The 23,551-nt window shown below is 37.1% G+C and overlaps 1 protein-coding gene across 1 annotated transcript in view; it reads right to left on the bottom strand.

Moving 5' to 3' along the window:
* Nucleotides 1-4,479: 4,479 nt before the first annotated feature.
* PTAR1 (protein prenyltransferase alpha subunit repeat containing 1) overlaps nucleotides 4,480-23,551 on the bottom strand; it is a 41,364-nt gene continuing 22,292 nt past the window's right edge. The window contains exons 5-7 of the mRNA XM_064439429.1: nucleotides 19,883-20,096; nucleotides 14,290-14,606; nucleotides 4,480-13,733 (exon numbers count right to left, since the gene is read on the bottom strand). Coding sequence (XP_064295499.1) covers nucleotides 13,385-13,733; nucleotides 14,290-14,606; nucleotides 19,883-20,096 — 880 coding nt within the window. The 3' untranslated portion in view covers nucleotides 4,480-13,384. The remainder of the gene's footprint in view (nucleotides 13,734-14,289; nucleotides 14,607-19,882; nucleotides 20,097-23,551) is intronic.

The following is a 23,551-nucleotide window of genomic DNA, read 5'->3' as shown; positions in this document are numbered from 1 at the left end:
ATATTCTCGTATTATTGCAAATCATAGGAATACAAGGATGACTCAAAACAGAACAAAAATTTTCCATGCAGGCTGACTTTATCTCCTTTGTGTGCAAGGCAGATGACGTCTGGAGAATAAGAGCCCGACCAGAGAGCCACATCCTAGGTGCCTCCGCCACAGGATTCTTGTGCAACAGTGCATTAATAAATTTGCATTTTGTTAAATATTTTCACACTGAGTATTCCTTGGTTTTTGGGTCCCTAGTAGGAGCTGTGGTGTGCTGAGCAATGCAGAGCACTGCCACTGAAAAGGAAATTTGTGCTGAATGTTAGAAGGGCTATGTAAACTGTGATGTTTATCATTAAGTGCTTGGTATACAAAGGCCTCAGGTTTTTCAAAGCAGGATAAAAAAATAGTTGTTTTTCTCAGCTTTAGTCTTTAGCTTTCCTGTGTTAATAACCTATGTATAAAGCATGGCTAGTGTTGCTTTCTTTCACAGGAAAACTGAGAAAACTACAAAATACAGGATTAAAGCAGTAATAGCTAGGCTCATTGTCCTTAAAAATATCAAATCCTGCATCAGATATCAGTATTGAAACCCCATTCATTCTAATATGAAGTAAACAGATTGTAGACTCCCTGAGGATAGAGATGCCAGCCATGGCAATGTTGACTATGAAAACTGCTGGCACTCTGAGGGTCAACACCTGTAAGACTGAAGAGCTCTGTTTCCTTTCTCTCTTTCCATTACCTTTGGTCATTAATAATCTGCTTTAGTATTAACTAACAAGCCCTTTCACAACACACGACATGACTTAAACTCTTCAGAATGAAAGTCACAGGAGCCAGCTGCTAAACACAAAAGCACAGATGAAATCCTGTCCTTCTCCCACAGGTTCATCAAAATGCAAACAACCACAATAACAAATAATTTCTGTTTTGAGCCACAGCATACTGCCTAGCTCTGTACCACTGAGCATCTTAAGTCTGCATCTCAATTTTTAACTAGGTGGTATCCACTTCATTAATGCAAGTATGTTCTGTCATAGACAAGATTTGGGCTGTTGTAATTGAAGACTTACTGCTGACTAAGAAAAGCTGAAGTCTTGTAAGACAGAAAGGGAATTAAATCTATCTGTTTTCGTGTTGTTCCCTATCCACCTCCAGTCTAGCCCCTAAGAAATTACTTCTCACCTACTCTCCTTTCTGATTAGAGCACTAGTTGTGGTTTTCCTTGTCAGATGGTGCAATCACAGATGGAGCAGGTAGAAGTGTATTTTAGTTTCTGTATTAATTCAGATCAAGCACTGCTAAACTGAATGGGCTGTGTTTGCTGGGCCTGTAGGAATTAATAAATCTATGCCTTTTTCAGACTTTTTGAAAACTTTTACATTTCCAGTCAAACTGAAAAGAAAATCAAGAATAAAGCTGTCATGGGATATGATAAACTACAGTGAAGCAAGATTTTCAATTTATCTGAAAACAGGCAAACTTGTGTGCACAAGGGTATGCAAGAGAACCTCTGCTCCCCTAAGAATGTCTGACCTTTTCGATACCAAAGGGGATAATAAGTAAAGGGGGAAGCCATAAAAAAGAACACACAGAGACACAAACCCAAGAGATGAACTAGCAGAGACAAAGGCAAGAAATAGATCTTGTCAGTCATGCTAATTGATGGGTTATTAAGAAACTGCAGGCAAATCAGGAAGTTGCAACTGATGAGGATGCAAACCTGGGGGTCTGGGATGCCCGAGGGGGTCAGTGGAGCTATGCAGAGTGATGAGGACATGTGCAGGAGTGGGAATAGGGAGAAAACAAAGCAGTGGTAAACAGCAAGGGGTACAAAAAGGGCCGCTCGCCTGCAAAAAATAGGCCAGACAGTACCTTGCAAAGGCAGCATTTTTGTATGGAGAGGAGGGATCCTATTTCCCCTTCCTCAGAAAGAGCCATATTGCCCTTCAGTAGTGAAGCCAACCCAACAAGGGAGGAAATTAAACAGATTATCAGTGCATATGAAATATTTATGGCTTCACTGATTTGTCTGCAGCTCTGATAAATCTCCCTCGCTAAAAACACAGTCATCTCCCATACAGCTAAACATACACACACAGATGTGCTAACCTGAAGTGACACTATAGAACTGGGATGCCTCATAGGCTTACCCTGCTTTGTGCCTGTATGTGTGTAATTAAAGATGTATGCTATTAGCTTTACGGTGGATAATGATAATAAATGGCTGGCTGGATCTTTCTCTTCCTGCCTTCTATTTGATTCCACTTGGTAATCACTGATTGCCATGGAAATCACTAAGTGCACCTTCAGGAGACGTAGCTTCTGCCACTCAGATGGAGGTGCCAGGCAGATAAATACTTCTGTTTAAACAAGCAAACTTATATGGAGAAAGAAAGCAAGACCTTTGAAACCCCATGGGTTCTGCAACTAAAAATCTTTGCTAGCTATCCACCTTCTCTTTGAGCTGTATGCCACCAGGAAAGGTTACTTTGGCAAAAGAAATACTGATACTATAGGGCATGTCAGAGTTGAGATAGCATATATGCAAGAGAAATAAGAAAAGCTGTCCCACAGTAAAATAGAAAACTCCTTCCCTTGCAACCACTCCACTTCAAAAGCTGAAACAGGCTTGTCCTCAAAAGTCTTTCTTCTTCCCTTAGACACTGCTTCCCTAGCTTGTCAACATGTCTGCATGCCAGAAACATCTCATCTAGGTAAAGGTGAGACTTCGCCAAATGACAAAACTGCTTTTGCCATGCTTGCTTTCATCCTGCGCCCCACCAACTTACCTGTCCACTGAGATATTTCTTAACATTTCCACTTCCTTTCTTTTTCTACTTTCTACCAGATACCCCAGAAAAGTAGTTCTCAAAGCTGCTTTAAGTGTTCCATTACAAAGGAAGCACTGAATCCATGGCTTGCTTTTCAAAAGGTGTAGCAACCCCAAACAGACTGCAGGGGAACAGCCAGATGCCCCGTACCTCTGACAAACCAGACAATGCCACCACTGCCTTCTGGCATCCGGCATAGGAATTCTAGAGGTCTTCATATGCTTATTAGTAGCTGGGGTACATTTATATTTATTAGAACAGGAAAATGGCGGAAGATTTGAAGCTCTACATCAGAGAACAAATAAGTATTACAAAGTGCAAGTAGAAAAGAATGACCATGCAAACACATTTCATTTTTCATTTCTTTTCATACATGTGGTTAGCTCATTACTTTGCAGCATGTGTACCTGATGAACAAGATACCAGGATGACAAGACAATCCAAGAAACACTTAAGTAAACTTAGAATTATTGGACCTACGATTCCAGCCATGCACTGTAAAATATCTAAAGTATACAACTGTCTAACTTTATTTGAAGGATCTTTTACATATGCTGTTATTACATGGAAATACCCTAATGTGGCCATTGCTTAGATTTAAAAAATCAAGCCCAACCACACATGCTGTTAATAAGTCAATATTCTTTTATATTAATATTTAATAATTTTAGAAATTATTATTTAAATTGTATGAACCTCAGAATTATTTGGATAACAGCCTGGAACGAAAGCTCTTTAGAGAGCTATTGATTGCCCTGATACACAAGGACTGGATGCAAATTTACTGCAGCATTAACTCAAGCCTGTGAAAGATATCTTAACATATAAGCCAGTTTTGATAAACAATTAACAATTTTTGATAAATGAAGGCACAAAACTGTACATGAAGTAGAATGCTATTTGAGGAGCATAACTGCAGATCTAAAACTGTTGATCCATGTGTTAATGTATATGTATTTGCATAATTAGAAAGTTTACAAAAACAGTGAGTGCATTTCAAGCATCATTTCACCCAGTTCTGATTAGAGGTCACCTAAGGATTCTTCTTCAGGTAGTCTCATAAAATTTGTACAGCAAAATTTATGTGCTAAAGGCCATGAACTGGAGTTTATGTACCATGCTTCTACATTATATCTATCAAAGTACATTTTTTGAACATAAGAGGGCAGTTACCTGCTTTTAAGATCCACGAAATGTTTTCCCTTCCATTAAGACAGTACAGAAATTGTACAGACCCTGGAAAGACTGGCATAAGCTATTCCAGTTGATTCCAGACTTTCAAAAAGGCAAGCATATCACTGATTAAAGAAGTTATAGAAACATGAGCAACATTCATCTGTCCAAGTGCTGCAACTCTAGACAGCCAGCTGCCTATTGCCAGAAAGAAATTTCTTATGTGAAAGAGCTGCTGTTCATCTTTTGATAAACTAAACTTGAACACAAGATGTAGTAATGCATTTGAAAAAGTCTTAACTGTTGATGTTTATATAGACCATAAGTCTGCTGCCATCACCTAATTTCACAAGAGAAGACACAGTTCCTGTTAAGAGAAGCTTATCACTGAAAAGAGGTTAGCAATAACTAGGAAGGATACCTGTTGGTAAACAATGAAATTGGAGTCCAGGGTAAATGTGTTATCACAGAAAACAAGAGCTTTTTTAGGGGAAGAAAATTTTATTTAAAAACTGACAACTTTTAACAAAAATGATTTTACACTATTTTCCATTTTCTACAGACATACAATAACTTACAGCTGTGCTTAGCCCATTCTGTCACTAATACATATAAAAACAAGTCTGCTGAATAGTGAAAAAAAGTCTATTTACCAACCACCACCACTAAAATTGTACCTGTAAATTTTGGAAGACATCTGCATAGAATAGTTAGGACTGTAGGGGTGCTCTTTTTTTTTTTCTTTTTCTTTTGTACTACTAGGATATGTAAAAATTTAATTAACATGCAATACAAAATATTTGAGATAAACAAGGTAAAACTCAGTGTGCACAACTGGAAAGCAGTGCTAGGATGCCCTCCTATGTTTCTAAATAGACATCAGAAAACTGAACATTTCACATGGTGGAATTTCAACTTCCCTTCACAGCAAAACTAGAGTTATAACCATGAAAATCTATACCTGGCTACATTCAACTGAAGATGGATTAAAGGTGTGGAGAAAATTATCTAGTACTCATTAACAACAAATAATTGTAGAACATCTCAAATCAACAGTAAGTAGATGGATTTTAAAAAGGAAGTTAGCTGTTACCTAGTTATAAGCGTTTGTGAGATGACAGGGTGACAAACGTGCAGTTCATTGTTGCACCACAAATGTATACAGCACACTCCAAGAACAGTAAAACTTAAGCCATTCACTATTTCTTAAGACTTTCATCCTTCATTGCTGCATCAATTATCACATGGCACATCAAAGCTTACCATTCAACCCTAAATATCTTGCATGAAACTCAGGAATTGACCTATATGCTACTAATATGCAATACCTCCCAAACTAATGTGTTACCCTGGTTTGCACACAGGTATATTGCATGAATCTTTTTTCCACTACAGAAGAGGGAAAGAAAGAAGGGGGAAAAAAAAGCAGCTTTCTTAGCTATTGATACTCTGTAGTATCCATATTTCTCTCTAGCTCCCCTTCTTTTAAAACTATAATATTCCACAACCTTAACAGTTTCTCCTCAACCACAGTGCTAATGAATATACACTACCCTAACTGCTTTCTTCCTTGAAGCCATTTGCAAAAGACACAGATGTCACTTACAATCCATCACAATAAAAATGTAAAAGCTACCATGTAGTGGCTGATACCATCTCCAAAGCACGGCCTGATCCTATGTCAGTGAAGTCAGTCAGAATTTTGTCACTCATTTTAACAGATGTAAAAATCAAGCACTCAGATCAGAAACAAACTAATGACCAGATCCTGCAAATTATTTCTGTACAAGGACCCTGGAGGGTTTATTACTTGCTCATACTAAGCTTTCTGATTTAACGAACCCCCAAATTAAGTAAACCAAGGTTGTACTTATTGACTCAGGGCTTCCCTACAAATTCTTTCTACCTTCTGTCCTAGCAGCTACTAAGATAAAATGGAAAAAAAGTCCCCCAAACAACCAAACACCTGTGTGAACAGAACATGTCCTTGCTTTTTGAAGTTTTGCATTTAAGATGATGAGCAGTATTTTCAGTTATGCCCTGTCATTTTAGGTGCTCATTTTAGAACATTTGGAATGAATCACATTGTCTAGGAGAGAGGAAAGGTACTAGCATTCTCTAGTAAATAGGAGTCCTATAAGGAGAGCTCTCTAATCCAGTAACTCAGAATCAGAAGGCATTCAAAATGATAAGTAATTTCAAAGATCTTTTTATAAGAATGAATCCCATTTAAAAAAGGAACATGAGAAAAGTATTGAAATAAAGTACCAAAAAGACTACTGTTTGTATTCAAATACCAATTTCAGTTGCTAGTTTGTGTCTGACATACTTTTTCCCAGTCTCCTGTGACACTGAAGTACTTCATCCAAAATACACCTATTGTTTCTTCTGGAGGACTCCTGAAAGGTATCCTCCAGGTAGACACTGGCTGAGCACCTCCCAGTTCTCCCAGCCTGCAAGACCTTAAACTCTTTCGCTGTCTCAAACACTCCCTACAAGCACTTGGAAGAAATACCACCACTAATAATTTGGTTTGTCTATGCACACAATTGCTGAAGTATCATGAAAGTAAGGCAGACTAAGCCAGAAAGGGCAAGCAAGAGATCTCGCTGCTTTCAGCAAAAACCCTGACATTGGCAATGATCCTGCTAGACTGAGACTTAGGACAGGTCTTGCATGGAGGAGTTTTGTTCGCACATCACCAGTGTTACACAAAAATAGCCGTACATGGGGGATTTTGCCTTTTCTACAGGTCATTACAGCAATACAGTTCTGCCATCCATCCATCCACCCTACCCACGCATACATACACACTTACTGTGGGAAAATAAAATATAGCCAATTTATTCACAGATAAGCTCTCTACTGATTACAAAAAAAAACAATCCCCCTCTGAAATTAATTAATCCTATGACAAAGTATGACCAGCAAAAAACAAACTTAATATTCACTATCCTGTAGAACACTGGTCATTTATCAGATTACTTTCCAGTATCTTGCTGTCCTGTCAGAATTTTATTTTTTCTGCAACAAAATTTACCATTTATGTAATTTATCTGCATTGCAAATCTACATAAAATTTACAGTGGTCACAACTGTGTATCTGAGAATTTTTTATAGAAAAAAAATTGCAAAATATTATGTTTAAAATCAATTGCATTTCCCCCTAATATGACACTGTGAGAATTAAATATTTTTTGCACATATCTTGATTAAAAAAACCATTGTGCCCTACATAGACTAGTACTTTGATAGACATGATGGTGTTACAAAATTAGTGTTTAACGGCTCACTTAAATACTGTAGTGCTGTCACTGCCTTGGATCATAATGCTACTCAAAACCATTTAAGACATCCACTGATTCTATAAACATGAAATTGAAGACAACATTCCCAAACGTGCTTTTCAAGATGACTACCCAGTTTTAAATGTAGCCACTTCAAAAAAGAAAAACTAGAACAAAAGGGAATTAACACAGTAGGTATACATATATTTTGTCTTGTAAAAACAAGTTCTGGTACCATCTATAATTTACGTGATTTTTTAATAAGAGGGATTACTCTGTTAAAAAAAACCCAAACATTTATCTACTCGTTCTACGCAGCCATCCAGGAAATCTTACTCTATGAATGATGTCCCAGTCTCATAACTTTATTCACTACGAATGGACAGGAATACTGCATCCAAGAAAAGCTCTTTGTTTCACCATAATTATATTCTGTTCAAAAAGTGTCCTGTGAAGAAAACATGCACCTTGCTGTGGGTTCTCCCCACCTCCATCTATACATTAATAGCAGGTTCCAGATGGTGCGGATAAAGATGCTTAATAAACTAGACTTCAGGTAAGAGTTCTGCTCTTCAGAACAGTTGCATTGTATATAAGCATCTGCCAGCCATCAACAACTAAAATCTTTTGCAATTCTAGTATATTCAGACTCCTAACAAAAGTTTTTTTAAAAAATAAATCTAAGACACATAGCGCATCAACACAGGTACTGTAAAAATCTTCCCCATCATAACACACTTCTTTGTGAGATACTGAATATCCTACTGAATAGTACTTGGGAACTCAGAGAAGAAACATGGCAACTGTCAGGAGTTTCCTGTGAGGATGCAACATCAATTTAAGATATAGAATAACAATATGATGCAGATGAGAAGGTAAGGTCTAGTATGAATCCTTAGGTACAGTATTAGCTTTTGGGTAGATAAAAAACACTATGCTAGACAAAAAAATGTAAAAGCCAGGTTTTACATGTTTAGCATTTAAGTTTTGATTTTGTTTTGGTTTTTTTTTTTTTAAATCAATAATTATAAACTGTAAAAATGTACCCTAATTCACTACAATAGACTATGCCCTGAGAAGTAACATTACACACTAAGTAAAAGCCACTAGAAAGTGTCAGGCCTATAATTCAAAAGCATAAACTGTCTACAAGGAATTTCTTGGAAGCACATATTTCCTCCATTTTTCAGCAATACATTGCTTCTTCAGAGGAAAAGACTAATGAAAGTTTATGCTAATTCTGGTTTTCCCAACTTTAACTACAAGTTTTTTTTCCTTTTCTCCTTTAAACTCTCCTGGGGAAATTAGATGGCTTCATAGATAAAGCTCTTGCTTTTCACCTCTGAAAGAGGATGTAGGCCTCGCATGACGTTCCGAAAAAATTGAGCCTGATGAACTCCACTTAAGGACATCAATCAGAGCACTTTTTGGGAGGTAGTTGGAGTTATCTAAACACAAAATGAGGCCACCTCACCAATGCTTTGCTACATTCTTCTGTGCTGGTTGGAAGAACAGAGAAGAGGTTGGGAAGGAAACACACCTCTGAGCACATGGGAAAAAAAGAAGGAAAATTATCTTAGACAGGGACACTGAACTTCCTCTGAAACTAACTTGAATATTAAGCGCATTTGAGAACAGGTGAGTTACCCTCTTTCCTTTATATCTGACATTAATAAAACAGATCTATTTGTAAAGACCTTTCATCACCAAACGAGTAGAGGACAAACACGCATTTAAGTCAAATCTACATTTCACTTCACTGCTCCTTCTTCCAAAATTGCCCTAAAGATACAGCTCAGGAGTTGTGGGTTTTTTTCCCCCCCACACTAAGTGCAATAGTTCACTTCCTACTAAATTAAAAAAAACTAGGGAACATTCTTCCCTCACAGAAGGTAAAACAAAACTAAGCAACCAACCTTGTCCAAAAATTCAATCAGCAAGTCTCTGAGGACTCACTACTTAAATTATTCCCCGGTAGTCACATTTTGTTAATCTTATTATGTTATTCGGAAAAAGTATGCCTGTTGAGTCTGGCTATTCAGACAAGCCTTTCCAAAACTCTTTGTTTCTGCTCGTCATTATTATACAGTACTGTTTTAAAAACTCATTAATTATCTGCTTAGGAAAAAACTCACTCCTGTCCATAAAGACTAGCTACACATCCTAATTAGGCAGCACTAACACAAAACTGGAAATGCCAGAAATTTTGACTATAAATCAGAATCTAAGCTTCCTCACTATATTTCTGCTTTGCTTATTTGTCTTAAGACAAGTTCTATATAAGGTAATTAATCAAACAAACAGTATAAACCAACAATTTACTTTTCCCCCTATTTAAATGACAGAAGGATTTGACTGTATAAAGAATATGCAATAAGTCAACAGAACACTAACATGCAGACATGAGTAGATTAACAAATATTAATTAGAGCAGCTATTGCAATGCATTCCAATAATAACTTTTTACAAGTTTGTTATTGTAGCTATCTTTAATGCTGCATGTGTTGCTCCAGTGACTGTAACACACAAGATAAACCAAATGCCAATGAAATAACAGTTATTGTATTTAGCAGCAGAGAATTCAACCCCTTAAAAATGTTATTCCTTATTTTCTAATTTCTGTAGTTTCAAATTACATTTGTTCCTCAAAACCCTTTGTTTCTAGCACAAAGAAATTTCTACAAAGACTAATCCAATGAACAAAAAGAATGTGCATAAGTTCAAATGACATATACTACAGCAAAAGATAAAATCAGTAAAAGATACAGAACTTTGTACAAAGCTGTTTATAAATGTACAAATTTTATATTTGAAGGAACTTCAGAAAGTGACAGCTGTATTCTGCAGCTTCTGTTAGACATTTTCTCAGCAAGGATGTTAATTGACTACATTATAATTCTCTCACCTCTGAAATACAAAATGACTAAAACATGTTACCTAAAGCAGCGGTACTCTAACCTTTATGCATGTTAACTACCAGTGGCCTGAATCCACTTTTCCTTTTTTTGAAGCAGTGCCCAAATGAGACTCTGCGGTAATATTGAACAGTTAGGTATGTTGCAAAGATCGTAGTTCCAAAACATCATGCAGTTGTGACCTTAATGCAATTTTTTTGCAGCATCTCTTCAATTGTTTCATGTAAGAGGCTTCAGGACACTGACAGCTTGAAGTAATTCAGTTATATATTTTCTTCTTTCATATAATTTACATTGTTACCATTAAAAAAAGCGAAGTTTGATTTTGACAGCTTGTTGTTAGCATTTCTTTCAAAGGGGAAAATGTGATTAATTTCAGTTTCACTTTTATTGTTTAGCTTTCTGTATGGCAGAGTCTGGTCTGCAAACACTTCTGACTACAGCTATTCTCAATGGATTAAAAAGGGGGGGAGTATTTCCAACAGGTATAGGCTTTAAAAACCCGCACTTAAGAGTCATCCTACAGCCATCAGTGCTTTGTAAAAGTAATAAAAATATCAGCACCACCTCTAATCTGAGTTCTCAGAACATCTTTCAAATATGAAAACACAATGTGACTCTGTTCAGTTACATAGGACCAAATCCTGCCTTCCTACAAGTGTGCGTAACTTGCGCTGACATGAATAGGAACTACACACGTGTATATGGGGGCAGCTGTTTGATCTTAAGTGTTTATGATGGAAAGATCATAAAATTCAATAGCACAGTACTTCCATGATATAGAGCTAAAAAAGCCAACTAAAACTCCAGATTATAATCTGGAATAAACACATAATGGGGTTCAAGTCAGTCTCTAATATAAATCCTTTTCTCTAAAAACCTCAATCATTCCAGTGCAAGAAGAGAGCATCTCTTCCCTTCCACAGTTCAAGAAATATTTATTATCACACTCCCACTTCCCAGTCTGCTCCTGCCACCAGTACTTTTCTCATGAACAGGTAATTTTTGCCAAGGCAAACAGAACACACAACTACGCTACTCAGTAAGTAATCTAGGACCAAGAACATGATCCTTAATATGCTGTCAATTGAATTCACACTTTCCAGGTTCATACTAGTCATTAATGGGATATTGTTAATCAAGCTGACCCAGGTGACTATACATGCTTTAATGTATCTTTCATACTCAGAAAACCACCAGGTCCTCTGGAATGGTTGAAATTTCTTGCTCAAGTTACGTCCTTAAATTCAGACTCCAGTTTGCACCTGAACCTACCCATCTGTCAGTGGTCACAGAGACATCTTATGATGAAATTATCCTCTCAAGCCATTCCCACACCTGCTTCACACATCAATTGTGTTGTTCTGTAAGTAAAACCATCAACCAAGACAGCATGCCAGTGCACCTCAAATCAGACAGCCATGTAATATGTCCCAGCTATACAGAGGCAGGTGTGGATGCTCATTGAGACAAAGCTTTGCTGTGGAGATGCTCAAGCCTAGGTCAGTCTTATCTAGGTACTGTAAACAGAAGAGTGTACATTTAGAAATGTCTCTGTAAGCTAGTCTGTGCCTGAAATGAGTTATGAACATACTCTTGGAGACGATAGGTTGTCTATTTTCATTTTAAAATGCAAGAGTAACCCTCATCCATCAAATTATTTAGAACTCTTGGAATTCCATGTTTCAAGTGCCTTTTTTCTCTCTAAATAATACCTTTTGACCTGGCTACCTGGTTTTTTTTCTCCGTCATTGTTGTGCTCTCTGCCCAACAGAAACAGCAGCTTAAAACTTATCACAGTCAGGAGGCACTTTGGGCAGGGGAAATATACAGCTATTTTGGTGAAGACTCTAGCTTGAAAATCTAATCCCCTCAGTGAATAGTCTGTTTGGAACAGAGGTGATGTTGCCATTGTACAAACTTCTACAGTTGTACAATGTTTTTCCCCTGGGTCTTTGGAACAGCGCAATTCCATTAGTGTAAAAAATCCCTTACATAGACAAGAAATGACAAAAAAAATCATTCATGTTGAATTTCACTGGAATAGAAATGTGTTTCAAATTCCCTTAAAATTTACAATTATGTAAACAGAGATGTATGGTTGGAGAGGTGCTCTTAAGGAAGAGTCAGAAGGGGAAAAAAAAAAACCAAAGAGTGAAGCTCTGCAGAAGAACAAAAGTGAAGAGATAGCTCCGTCCTGCTGTCTCTTCTTTTTTTTTTTTTTTTTGTATAGTCTCAATAACCAGTCAGAAGAATTACTTTTTCCTCCATCATCTACTGGACTTGCATGGTCTCAGTTAAGTGCAAGTTACCAATGTGTAATTTAGCAGGCTGCGATTCTGTAGTGTATATAATACATTCAGAAATGTGTGTCAAGTGTCATTAATTCTGGATTGTTGAGATAAAATAAATAAATAAATACCAAGTAGGAAATGAAGGTAAAGTAGTCTGTTCTAAGAAAGTATTTCAAAACATAGCTCTGACTGTAAGTTGTGACTGTGGACGTGTGTGTTTGAACTATTTTCTGTAACATTTTCCTGTATCTGTTTTTCAGGATTTCAACTTCATAGAATTTCCTACGAAACTCACAGGACAATGAATAACCAAACAAAATCCCAGTTACAATAGTAAAAGGCATGGCTCCAGTACTGTTACTGGAACCTTCAGAAAGAAAGACTGCAGCCTGGTGTTCTACCAAAGGTTGCTAATACAAAAGTAAAACCAGTCACCAAATATAGTCTGAATCCAATACGGTGTTAGAAAGATGACAGTATAGTAAAAAGGAACAACCTGGACACAGGTTTAGCTGATGTTGACTAATCCTCCTATTCTTTTTCCAGACACTGTTTCAAAAGCATTTCAGACTTTTTTTTAAAGCCAAATGATTCAGAGTCCACCTTAATGTAGAAATTAAGAAAATAAGAAAAATGACATGATAGGAAGATGACACAGAGTGATTTCTTAAAAAGTTTAAAGAACAAACTGCATTTGCTTAACCAAAAGGTATGCTAGTTCCTTAATAAATAAAGTGACAGACTTCTACTCTGAATATGAACTTTAGGACTGACCATTAGAAGAGTGAAAAACACATGGTTAGCTAACACTTGCAACCAAGACATGCCTTTGTGTCTGAAAAGAGAATATTGCACTAAAAGAAGAACCCTGAAGGCTTTAAACTCTTCCTTCACTGACCTAAAAATGTAACTAACCATTTCCTGTACGCAGCAGCAAACCTGGCTTGGTCCGCATCCCTACAAGTTGATAATACTTTGTCAATGAACCGGTATTCCATTTCTGGACCAAGAGAGTCCTGCATAGGAGCACGCTTCAGACGTTTTGTTTCTTGGGTATAGCCTTGTTTGCTGCTGGATTCATTCAAACCATCAACATCCATAGCTTGTGCCATGTGAATTGTTGCAGGACTGTGGTGGGAATTATTCAGAGTTTCATCACTGCTGTCCACAGATGATACCACCGCACTCAGAAGAGGAAGTTTGTTGCTCAGGTGGTGCTGAAGGTAGAAGACTCGCCTTCTTCAGAGGAAAAGAAAGGAAGAAAAACAGAAAAGAAAATAAGTCACGCACTGAAATAATCTACTGTTGCTGCTGAACTGCTTCAGTTCATTTGCCATTGCACAAGATTCCTCCCCAGACACAAAATCTGCTGTCACTGCTCACACTCTACAAAAAAGGGCTCAGTGTCACTTTGGCAAATCTGCTGTTACCTAATCAGGCACATACACCCAGCTGGCAAAGCAGAGATTTTCTGCAGCTGATCCATCTTCTGCCTATCTTTTGCCCTTCAAACATATTAAGTGTGAGGAGGCTGATTAGCAGCATCATGTGGCTCCTGCACAAACAACAGGGACAAGCAGAACTTACATCAACAAGATACTTAAGCCCAATCAAATTTTCCATTCAACAGCTCTGATTATGCTCTTGAATGTTTTCCAACGGCTTAAGACATGGTAGCTTAGAAATCTTTTATTGAGTGGTACCTTTTAAAATCAGAACAATTATTTTCCTGGAAACATCAGGCAAAGAACAATCCACAAATAAGAACGACACTCTTTTGACCAAGTCCTCTTACCTATGACACCACAAGGTTTCATGCCCTGGGTAGGTATCAATCAGTTCAGTGCAGAGTTCCAACTCTTCCTCTAAATGGCGGGGGAGATCCACACTCTGCTCCTCTGCACAGGCAGCTTCAGCCCCTGCACTTTCCTCCTCCTTTTGTAGGCTAGGGTTTTGCTCATTTACCATTTGATTTTGTACCAGTACATTATTGTCAGTCACAGTTCTGCCTATCAAGGACTTGAGTAAGAACTGGCGGTAATGAAATCCACTATGGTCTGAGACATGCATGGATACCCAATATTTAGTGGATGAAAGTTCATCAAGGAGAACCTGAAACAAAAAGCAGCAACAGTTATTAACCAGTATACAGGAGGAATTTACCACCACTGTTTCTGTATTAAGGTAACCTCGCCTCTGAGGATTTCAGCCACTGGTAATGGTTAAAGAACACACACAGAAAAATGAAACCATCATTGAGCCTTTTCCACTGTGTGCTGACAAGTACTTTGGCATCCCTGCACAAAATAAATCACACTTCTTCCAAACTCCGAAAAGGCAGGTGTATCAGAAACCTTCCCACAGGGTGAGGGGAAAAAAAAACCCTCAAACCACTTACAATGAGAAATAAGCAGTGGTTTAAGACTCTCAAAATAGTTAAGAACAGACAGTTTAGAGGAGGCAGAGGGTACACCAAATTACATGGATATTAGTTTGAAATATTTTAATTTTTGCCTAGTGTATTATGGGTGTCAGAGGGTCGGTGAGTTGCTCAAAAAAAAAAGGGGGGGATTTAAAGTAATTTACACTTTCCATGAAAGAGTGTCGATCACTAACACTGTGTTCCAAGTCCTAGAGCCTGTGGAATACAAAACTATTTGACCACAATTAAGTTGTTTGGTTTGGTAATTTGTGAAGTCTCAGAAAGGCTTTCACAATAACAGTGGTAAATACTTCTATTAGTGACTGCAGCTGTATTTGTAATACTGCTGGCACCTACAATTTTTCTCTTAATTCTAAATGTTTATAAACCTTCAAAATCTATTTCTAGGAAGACAGGTGAGTTTGGCTTCTGGGCAAAGCTTCTTTTACTTTACTTTCTCTATTAGAACTAATGGTTGTATTTCTTTAAAGGCTTTAACCAGTTTCCTCAAATTGCTCCTCCTCTGGAGTTCAAACTCTCCAAAAAGATCACAACTACCTTTTTCATTTACTTCTAAAGTCTTTGGATATAACCTCACTAGTATATCCGTGCTTTTAATCTCTTTTTCTAAGCTACCTACATCACTTAAGAGTACCAGCTGATGCAAAGCAACTTTCATAGGCACAAGTCTTTCTTTTTTTCTCCCGCAGCACAATAGGCACAGCCTCCCACAAAGAAAACCACGGAAATGCGCATGGCTAGTTATACACCTTTTTTTGTGGTGCGTCTGTTCTAAATGAGCAAATATGAGGGGCGTAAATAGCACCTTCTACCCAAGATACTCAACACGCTTTTTTAGGTCTTGACAAGAGATACCAGCATTGCCTTCCTCCTACAGATCAGCAAACTGAAGGACATTATTAAATAACAGCCCACACATGGGATTTTCAAGGGGGCTAAAACCTCCAATTCTGTACTGTAAACCACAAGATCAGCTTCTCTCTTCTCAGCAGAATTGAGCTTATGTTTTAAATTTCTGAATGTTAAAATTTAAAAGCCTCTTAAAAACAACGTAAGGCTCAAGGGTGACAGAAAAATCAGATCAGTCTTTATTCAGCTGGAACTCATAATATGGACATTATGTCCAATTTAGATCTCGGAATATTCTGATTTACCCGACATGTTTATAAGCCATAAAGTTACAGGGGAACACTGTAATTATGCATTTTAACTCCCCGCACAAAGCAAACAGCATGATTCCCAGCATCACTCCTTACCTGAACTAGAAAACCTTTTAGAAAAGCAAGACAGAAGATTGCCATTAAATCTCTTGATCTACAAAAAAAAAAAGCCTCTCCTCTAGCGACCTCAGAGTAACAGTGGAAGATGCTTCAAACAATTGGAGGTAAAACAAAAAGCCAGCTAATGTCTGAATTCCAACAGAGGTTCTTCCTTACCAAGCCAGTTTTCTCCATTTCCACACTGAACAGCACAAGCCCTTTGCCATTCTTCTGGAAGCAGAGAGGATATGAAAACGCCTACCTCCCCACTGTTGAAAACCTCTCACAAAGGGCCTCTTCTACCTTTTGTGGTTAGCTGAGTACCATGGAACTGGCATCCTGTTCTAGAATAGCACATATGTGCTTGGTGACCTTTGCCTCAATCTCTCAGTCTGCACTCCCTCTTACACACTCCCTGACCTTATGCTTGCTTTTTTTGAGGTGCTTACCCACCATAAACCACAACCCAAAACTTCCTCCCTGGTTTGGAACACTGCAGAAATGAAAAGGAACTGTATCTGGGGAAAAAAACGTTAAGGATAACCAGATAAATACGGCAACATCCACTCACATAAAAGTCAGGTGCCTTCAGAGGTTCAGTCACCTAAGAAAAAGCCAAGGCCTTACTGGGGAATTCTACAGGAAAAATTACTTAGTGTCTTCTGAACATACTTATGTCTTCTAGGCATTACACAAGAGATGTTTTGCCTCATGACAATCACCCCACCACTTGTTTCTTTGCTCGTTTTTTTTAATTGTAGGGCCTGATAAGTCGCTCTCCATTCTGTAATTTTGAAGGTGAGTATTCCTACCTAAAGGAAGAAAAGTTTGTCCATTGTCCATCCTTGCTGAACTACATCCTCTATTTGTACCTGCATGATTTCTCTGAAGCATGATGATGTGCATGAATTACAACAGACTATACTGATACTACTCTCTTACTCCGGTTCTCCAACTAATTACACACCCACCTATTAGGAGAAGCCCATGTTTTTCCCCCATTAGCTAACTGTACTGTCACACGAGAAAGCTGAAGTCAAGCTTTGTTGTCCTTTTCTGAGGTAAGCACTCCAATCCCAGAAAGACTAGATTGGTTTGGAACAATCTATTCTTGACAAATCCTTAACTGATATTAATGAGCCCTATTCAAACAATACGTGAACTTGCTAATGTGGTTCAAATTCTGAAGGAAAAACAAACTGAGATTTCTATATTAAACAAGATAATGTCTTTTACTGTCTAGACAAGAAAGAAGACACATCTATATTCTATGAGAAAATCTTTCTACAGGGCCAAAACTTTCTCCTCTAGTATTTTATATCTTTTTCCCCAGAGTCTGAACTGAGATTGAGTCTGCAGAAGCATTAAGATTACAAAATGAAAGGAAAAAACCCCAAACCCTACCAAACAACCCAACCCCTCATATCCTCCAAAGTAGGCTAACAGTCTCAGAAATTATAGACCTGTTTTGTGAAGTCTTATTTCAATGACAGTACAACGTATACATTATGTTCCTGGGCCTCTGTTTTCTTGTACACTGTAATAAAATCTACCTCAAACTACAGGCAAAGTTTGTATTACATCAGAAATGTGGCCCTAAATAATACAAGGTACTTTAATTTGAGGCAACCTTGCAAGAACTAAATGGCTGTAGAATCACAGCGACTGTTTTATCTGCCGATTTTTTCAGCACAGTTCCAGTCTTACATCTCGGTGAAATTCACCCCTCTTTTCAGATATTCAAACACAGAAGTGGCTGAAGTTACAGAATGAAACACCAAGCAAAAAACCAACTTGATAATTTTTGCGAAAATCTGTAATGTCTGCTTTTCCCCAGTCCTTCTTTGTATTTGCTTTTTTCCTCACATCACATCTTGCAAATAATCACTTTCTAATTTTGCCTTTTGAAGTTACCTAAACACAAAATTTATCTCAAGGTTCTCGATATCTTTTAGGTTCCACACTTTCCCCTAATTTTCCTGCATCCCAAGCACCTTCTGCTAGGCCACCTCAAGAGGTGCATTGGTGGTGTCATGGAAAAAACCCCAGAGGCAACATGGAGATTTCCCAATGGGTTAAACTCACTCCTCAAGGAACAGCAGCATCAGAGAAATTTTGCCAGAGGTAACAAAAGCCATTTGGAAAAACTAGAGAAAGCTACCAGTTCCTTCATAATCAGCCTAAGAAGACGACCAGTAGGGGAACTGGGATGGCGGGCAAGGCAAATGGACTTGGGGGTGGTTGAACAAATTTATAACACTTCCTTTACAGGCATGCTTGTGACTTCTCACACAAAAGCATTGACAACTGCCAATGAATAAACCCACCAGAATAATTCCAGCTCTGAGAAGAGTTAGTTCTACCACAATGCACTTCTTTCTGTTTATTTAAATTAGTAAGGATAGCAAGCACAAAAAGCCCTTAGGGTGCTATCCTGATCTTCAAACTACTGTTAACTAAAGCATAAAATGACTTGAGTTTTAATTAACAGTGCTAACTTTTTCCCCCCTTTTTAATAAAGCTATTAAAGACTCACATGAACGTCCCTGTTTTCCATTAATATAGACCTCTAACCCTAAATTCTAACCTGCAACCTATCCCAATCCTGTAAGTCTTCTGAGTTTTCTGTAACTACCTTTTCAGATGAACTTGCTAGGCAGATGTGTCCAAATTCTGTGCTGCCTCCCTCATGGAGCCTGGAACATACTTGCCATTTACTACCAATCTGACAGAACAATTTTTTAAAGCGTCTCAGGTGACAACTAACAGGAAACATCAGCAAAACAACATTCATTGCTAGCACTAGCTGGCCTGTAAGACATAAAAATAACAGCTATACTTGACTCAACAACCTCTACTAAATTCCTCACTCTCTCCCCTAGGTACTTATTTGAGGGCAAAATGCAGCAGCTGCCATTAGAAGTGTGAGTGATGTGTCACTGTATGAGCCTAATATTCACAAGGAATTCATCTAACTGCGTAGAAGTGACAGTTTTACGAAACTGCCTATATAATTTTAGACCATGTCACATTAACTAACTCTATTTCCTGCAGGTCTCAATTTTTTAGATACTACCATGTGACCTGAGATGTCCCTGCCGGAGCTGAAATAGCTTCATCAGCCTGCAGTTTAAATGCTGTCAAAAGATACTGTTGGAGCTGAAGAAACTAGTTACAAACACTGCTATGCTCTCCCTGAAATTCCTCCTGTCTTTACTTAATCCTTCAATATTCTGAAACCACAGATAAGCTAAATGAGGTATTAAAATAAGGCATTTGCGTTACATTATCAAAATAATATTTGTCATGTATTATCTTTTTCTCTATTAGGAATTTCAATACTAGTGCCAGAAAATTTTTTTTCAGATGCGCCTTCTTTATTTCAGTTCACACAGTCCTGTCTACCCTCTTGCCACAAGTTCATTAACACTACCAACAGACAAACTGACCTTTGTTCCAGGCAAGAAAAATCTGTTCTTTCTACTGAGCAGAACCTGCCTACACTGGCAAGAAAAATTCAGAACATACTCATTGCAATATTTTGCCTGTTATTCGTAAACATTCTTAGCTACCTGTGCTAACTTAATATGATAGTCTCCATCCATGTTATAGGATCTGCTTGGCAAACCAATGGTTTTTTTTCTTAGACACAGAAATCTAAGACTTTATTTACTATTTTATTATACCTTGACAGTCAGCTTTCCCAAATGCTGTAAAACCCAGATGCGATGGGACCAGGCATTGTAGTTGCTTGGATATCTCCCAGCAGCTTCAGAGCAGACATTCATTTCCTCCTGCACTAGTCGCTGAATTCTCTCCACAGGTGCTGCTCCCAAGTTTCCTTTAGTCACGAGGCTGGGCAAGGAGTTTTCCTGAATTAGGTGTTGCAGCACCCATCGTCTGGTTAAATGATGTACAGTGTTAACGGTGAGAGAGAAATTTTAAGAGAAAAGAAGTTTTTTAATTTATATAAATCAAATCTTTCTCATATTTCAATTATCTGAACCACACTGTAACTAGATGATAAGTAGTAAACATAAGTAGTAAACATAACCACCTGAACTCTTCCCATACTTAAAGCTACAACTTTATGATCACACTCCAAAAAAATTTTAACTATCTGTATTTCTTTGTCAAGGCTACTTACAGCATACTAAAAGAAAACAGAAACTTCATGAAAAAAATGCAAGAAGTGTCTGCATGACATTTCTAATTAGCTCCTCTTTCAGAGACTTGTACAGCACTAAAGTATCCAAAATGAGACAGAAAAAAAGTGATCCGATAAAAAAATTTAACTGTGCTTTGTATTTTTACGTTTGTCAGTACTGCACACAGCAAGCCAAATTAGTTTCTGTATATCATCAGCAGAAACAAACTGCAAAAGACTTGATTTCAAAGGGTATAGGTATGACCAAAACAAATGTTTTTACCACTGAATTATACATATTTATTCTGAAGTGACTGAGATAGGCACAGATTCCTACAAGGCTTTTAAATTTTACTTTGGACTGATTTTAGTAGTATTTTAGAAGTATTTTTAGAGGTGTCCTCGATGCTGCAGAAAACGTGCATCTGCAGACCCTACACAAAAGGGTCCTATAAAAAGGGATCAGAGATGTGTAGATTTCCACGTGGCAGCATGTGTCAAGAGAATTGCAATGGTCCCATATGGTATGCGCTGGAAGGCTGGGCATCCTCCAGTCTGCGACACAGAGATTTTTCTGTTTTGTGGCTCACATTGGTTCAAAAACCAATTAATTGCTACTTTCAGAAAGGTGTCACTCCTGGTAAAAGAAATCAATAAATAAAATAAAAATAATATATTAATTTCCTTTAAAAATATAATTCTATTTTGCAATTCACATATAAAATTGCATATATATTTTTTATTTTATATATATATATATAAAATAGATAAGCCAACCACTGTTAAAGAAAAGTTTTGTACTCCATCTGCTGCTTCTCTCATTTGAAAACATTAAAAATATTCTTGTTCACTGGTATTTTTTATTTAAACTGTGCCTTTTTCTTAGGTTTTCTTTTTAATATTTAAACTATTGGAATATAGTATTAAAGATAACTTATAAGAATGCAATTTTTAAACTGACTGCATTTCTCAACAGAAATCACAAGCAGTGGACTGAAGCCAGGGTTCATGCACTGGCTTCCTATTTAGCATTTGTTTTAACTGAAGATGCACAGCCAAACAAACCATGCTCTTTGACAGTTGTGTAACTTTATTTTATAAAATATAGTCATTTTGAGGACTTAATTTTTGCTTTTTAAAAATATCTTTGACCAAACATCACCATCCGGTATTTTTTCACTTAAATCAGCAGATTTTTAAGAAATGGGAAATTCTAAGAATGTCCAGGAACAAAAGCTAAATGAGTAGAGAGTCATTCATTTAACAAAAGACATATATTATTTCATTAACACTGACTTCTAAGTAAAATAATAAAAGGACAAACTATGTTGATCCTACAATTATTTCTGTTTCTTAAAATTAGGATTTTTTTATAAAATAAGGAATTCTGATAAATCATATATATAGGAGCATGTGAAAAAAATGTAGACTCTGTGGCTACAGCAAAAGAAAAAAAAAATTATAAAATGAAATCTGAGCTACTTTCTAGAGCTTTTATGTGGGTGGAAAGACAGACAAGCACCACCTCAGAAGATTTAAAATGTATTTTTGGTACCTGTCAAATATCATGGTATTATTTCAGATGTTTTTAAGAGAACATTTTCTCCAATAAATCTGGAGAAAAGAAATCCAATTTCTTTTTTCACTGTATGTATGTTCCTATTACTATTACTATTGCAGTTGCTGGCATTACCGCAAATGAACACAGGATTATTCAGTGACGATTGTGTAATCAACAGATAGACTGACTGTATATGCACAAGATCTGTTTGAAACCTCCCACAATGTAAAGCAAAAGGCCATATGGCAGAATGTATGACAGGTATTTTGCTATCTTTAGTGACTGTAACTGCCATGTGTAAGAAAAAAAAATTATCTATTTTTTACTGAATTTTGTAATTGCCCCATTCTGTTTTTTGCACTTCTGCCTGAAATTTGGTATCATGGGGCCACAGAAAACTCAAGATTTATCACTATGTTGATATAGAAAGAAAATTTTGTGCACATCTTATTTTCTAACATGTATCAGTCATGGTCACCACATCCAAATCCAAGCCAAACGTTTATACTATCATCCTCAAATATACGTTGCTGCTTTAGGCAAATACGAGAAAGAACAACAAATTATAACACCATTAAAATACTCCCAATTTAAGACTGCATACAAGTTATAAACAGAATTTTTTTATTGTTTCTAAGAGGTAAGTCTTAAATAAATATTAAAAACCTACCATTCTAATTTCATAAAAATGTATTCATCATCATAATGATATGGATGGCACCAGGTCAGGACTAGTTAGATGCAAAAAAAAAATATCACAGTTTTCCAGTGTTAGCTACCATGAAGGAAAGGCTAAACCATTGACAAACTGAAAGATTTTTTCCCATTATTTCTACATACACCTTTTGCTTCAAACAAAGCAGTCAAGTAGCATGAGTCAGTAGTATGGAGAGGATGAAAAGCAATTGAAGAACAACAAAACTAAAAACCAATGCTGCAGAAATTCATCAGTGTTGTTGCTGTATCAACACTACTAAGAAAGAAATTCACAGAAATTATGATGCCTAGGAATATTCCACGTATTACATTCTAGGTTAACTTTGAGAATTTTCAGGTCATGCACTCACAAAGAAGAATTTACCAACAACTGCCTGTTCCAAAAATTTGTGTTTTCAGTATGACTGAAGATTCATTTATGTTTTTGACAGAGTATGAATCCCCTAATGGGTTATCGACTTTACAGTTGTCCTAATGCTGGACATGGGAAATACAGACATTGTGAACTGCCTTCTAATGTGTGACATTCAAATCTCTTTAAGTCTGCCTATAAAAGGATCAGTTGTCTTGTGAAAAATATGTCATGGGGGGGGGGGGGGGAAAAATCATACATATACCAAGATATATTTTTCTTGAAACAAAGTTGAACAGTGAATCTATACTTCATTTGGCTGTGCTACAGGCATTTTATGTATCCTCAGTCAAGACAGAGATGGTTAGCTTTGTGCTTTTGAGTAATTCTGGAGCTGTATTTCCAAAAAATGTGCTCTTTTATTTTAATATTTAGTAGTGGTGACTTAATGACATTGCTTAAATTAGAAACAATAAAAATAAATTCACCAAACCAAAAAGACCAGTATTGGAATGGAAAAGAACCCAACTTTGGTTATAAAGATTAGCTTTTACAGATTCTTGTCTCTCTGAAATGCC

This window comes from Phalacrocorax carbo, chromosome Z (assembly GCF_963921805.1).
Source record: "Phalacrocorax carbo chromosome Z, bPhaCar2.1, whole genome shotgun sequence".
Classification (NCBI taxonomy): domain Eukaryota; kingdom Metazoa; phylum Chordata; class Aves; order Suliformes; family Phalacrocoracidae; genus Phalacrocorax; species Phalacrocorax carbo.
Note: the sequence above shows the minus strand (reverse complement) of the source record. Positions and strands in the feature narration are given on the sequence as shown.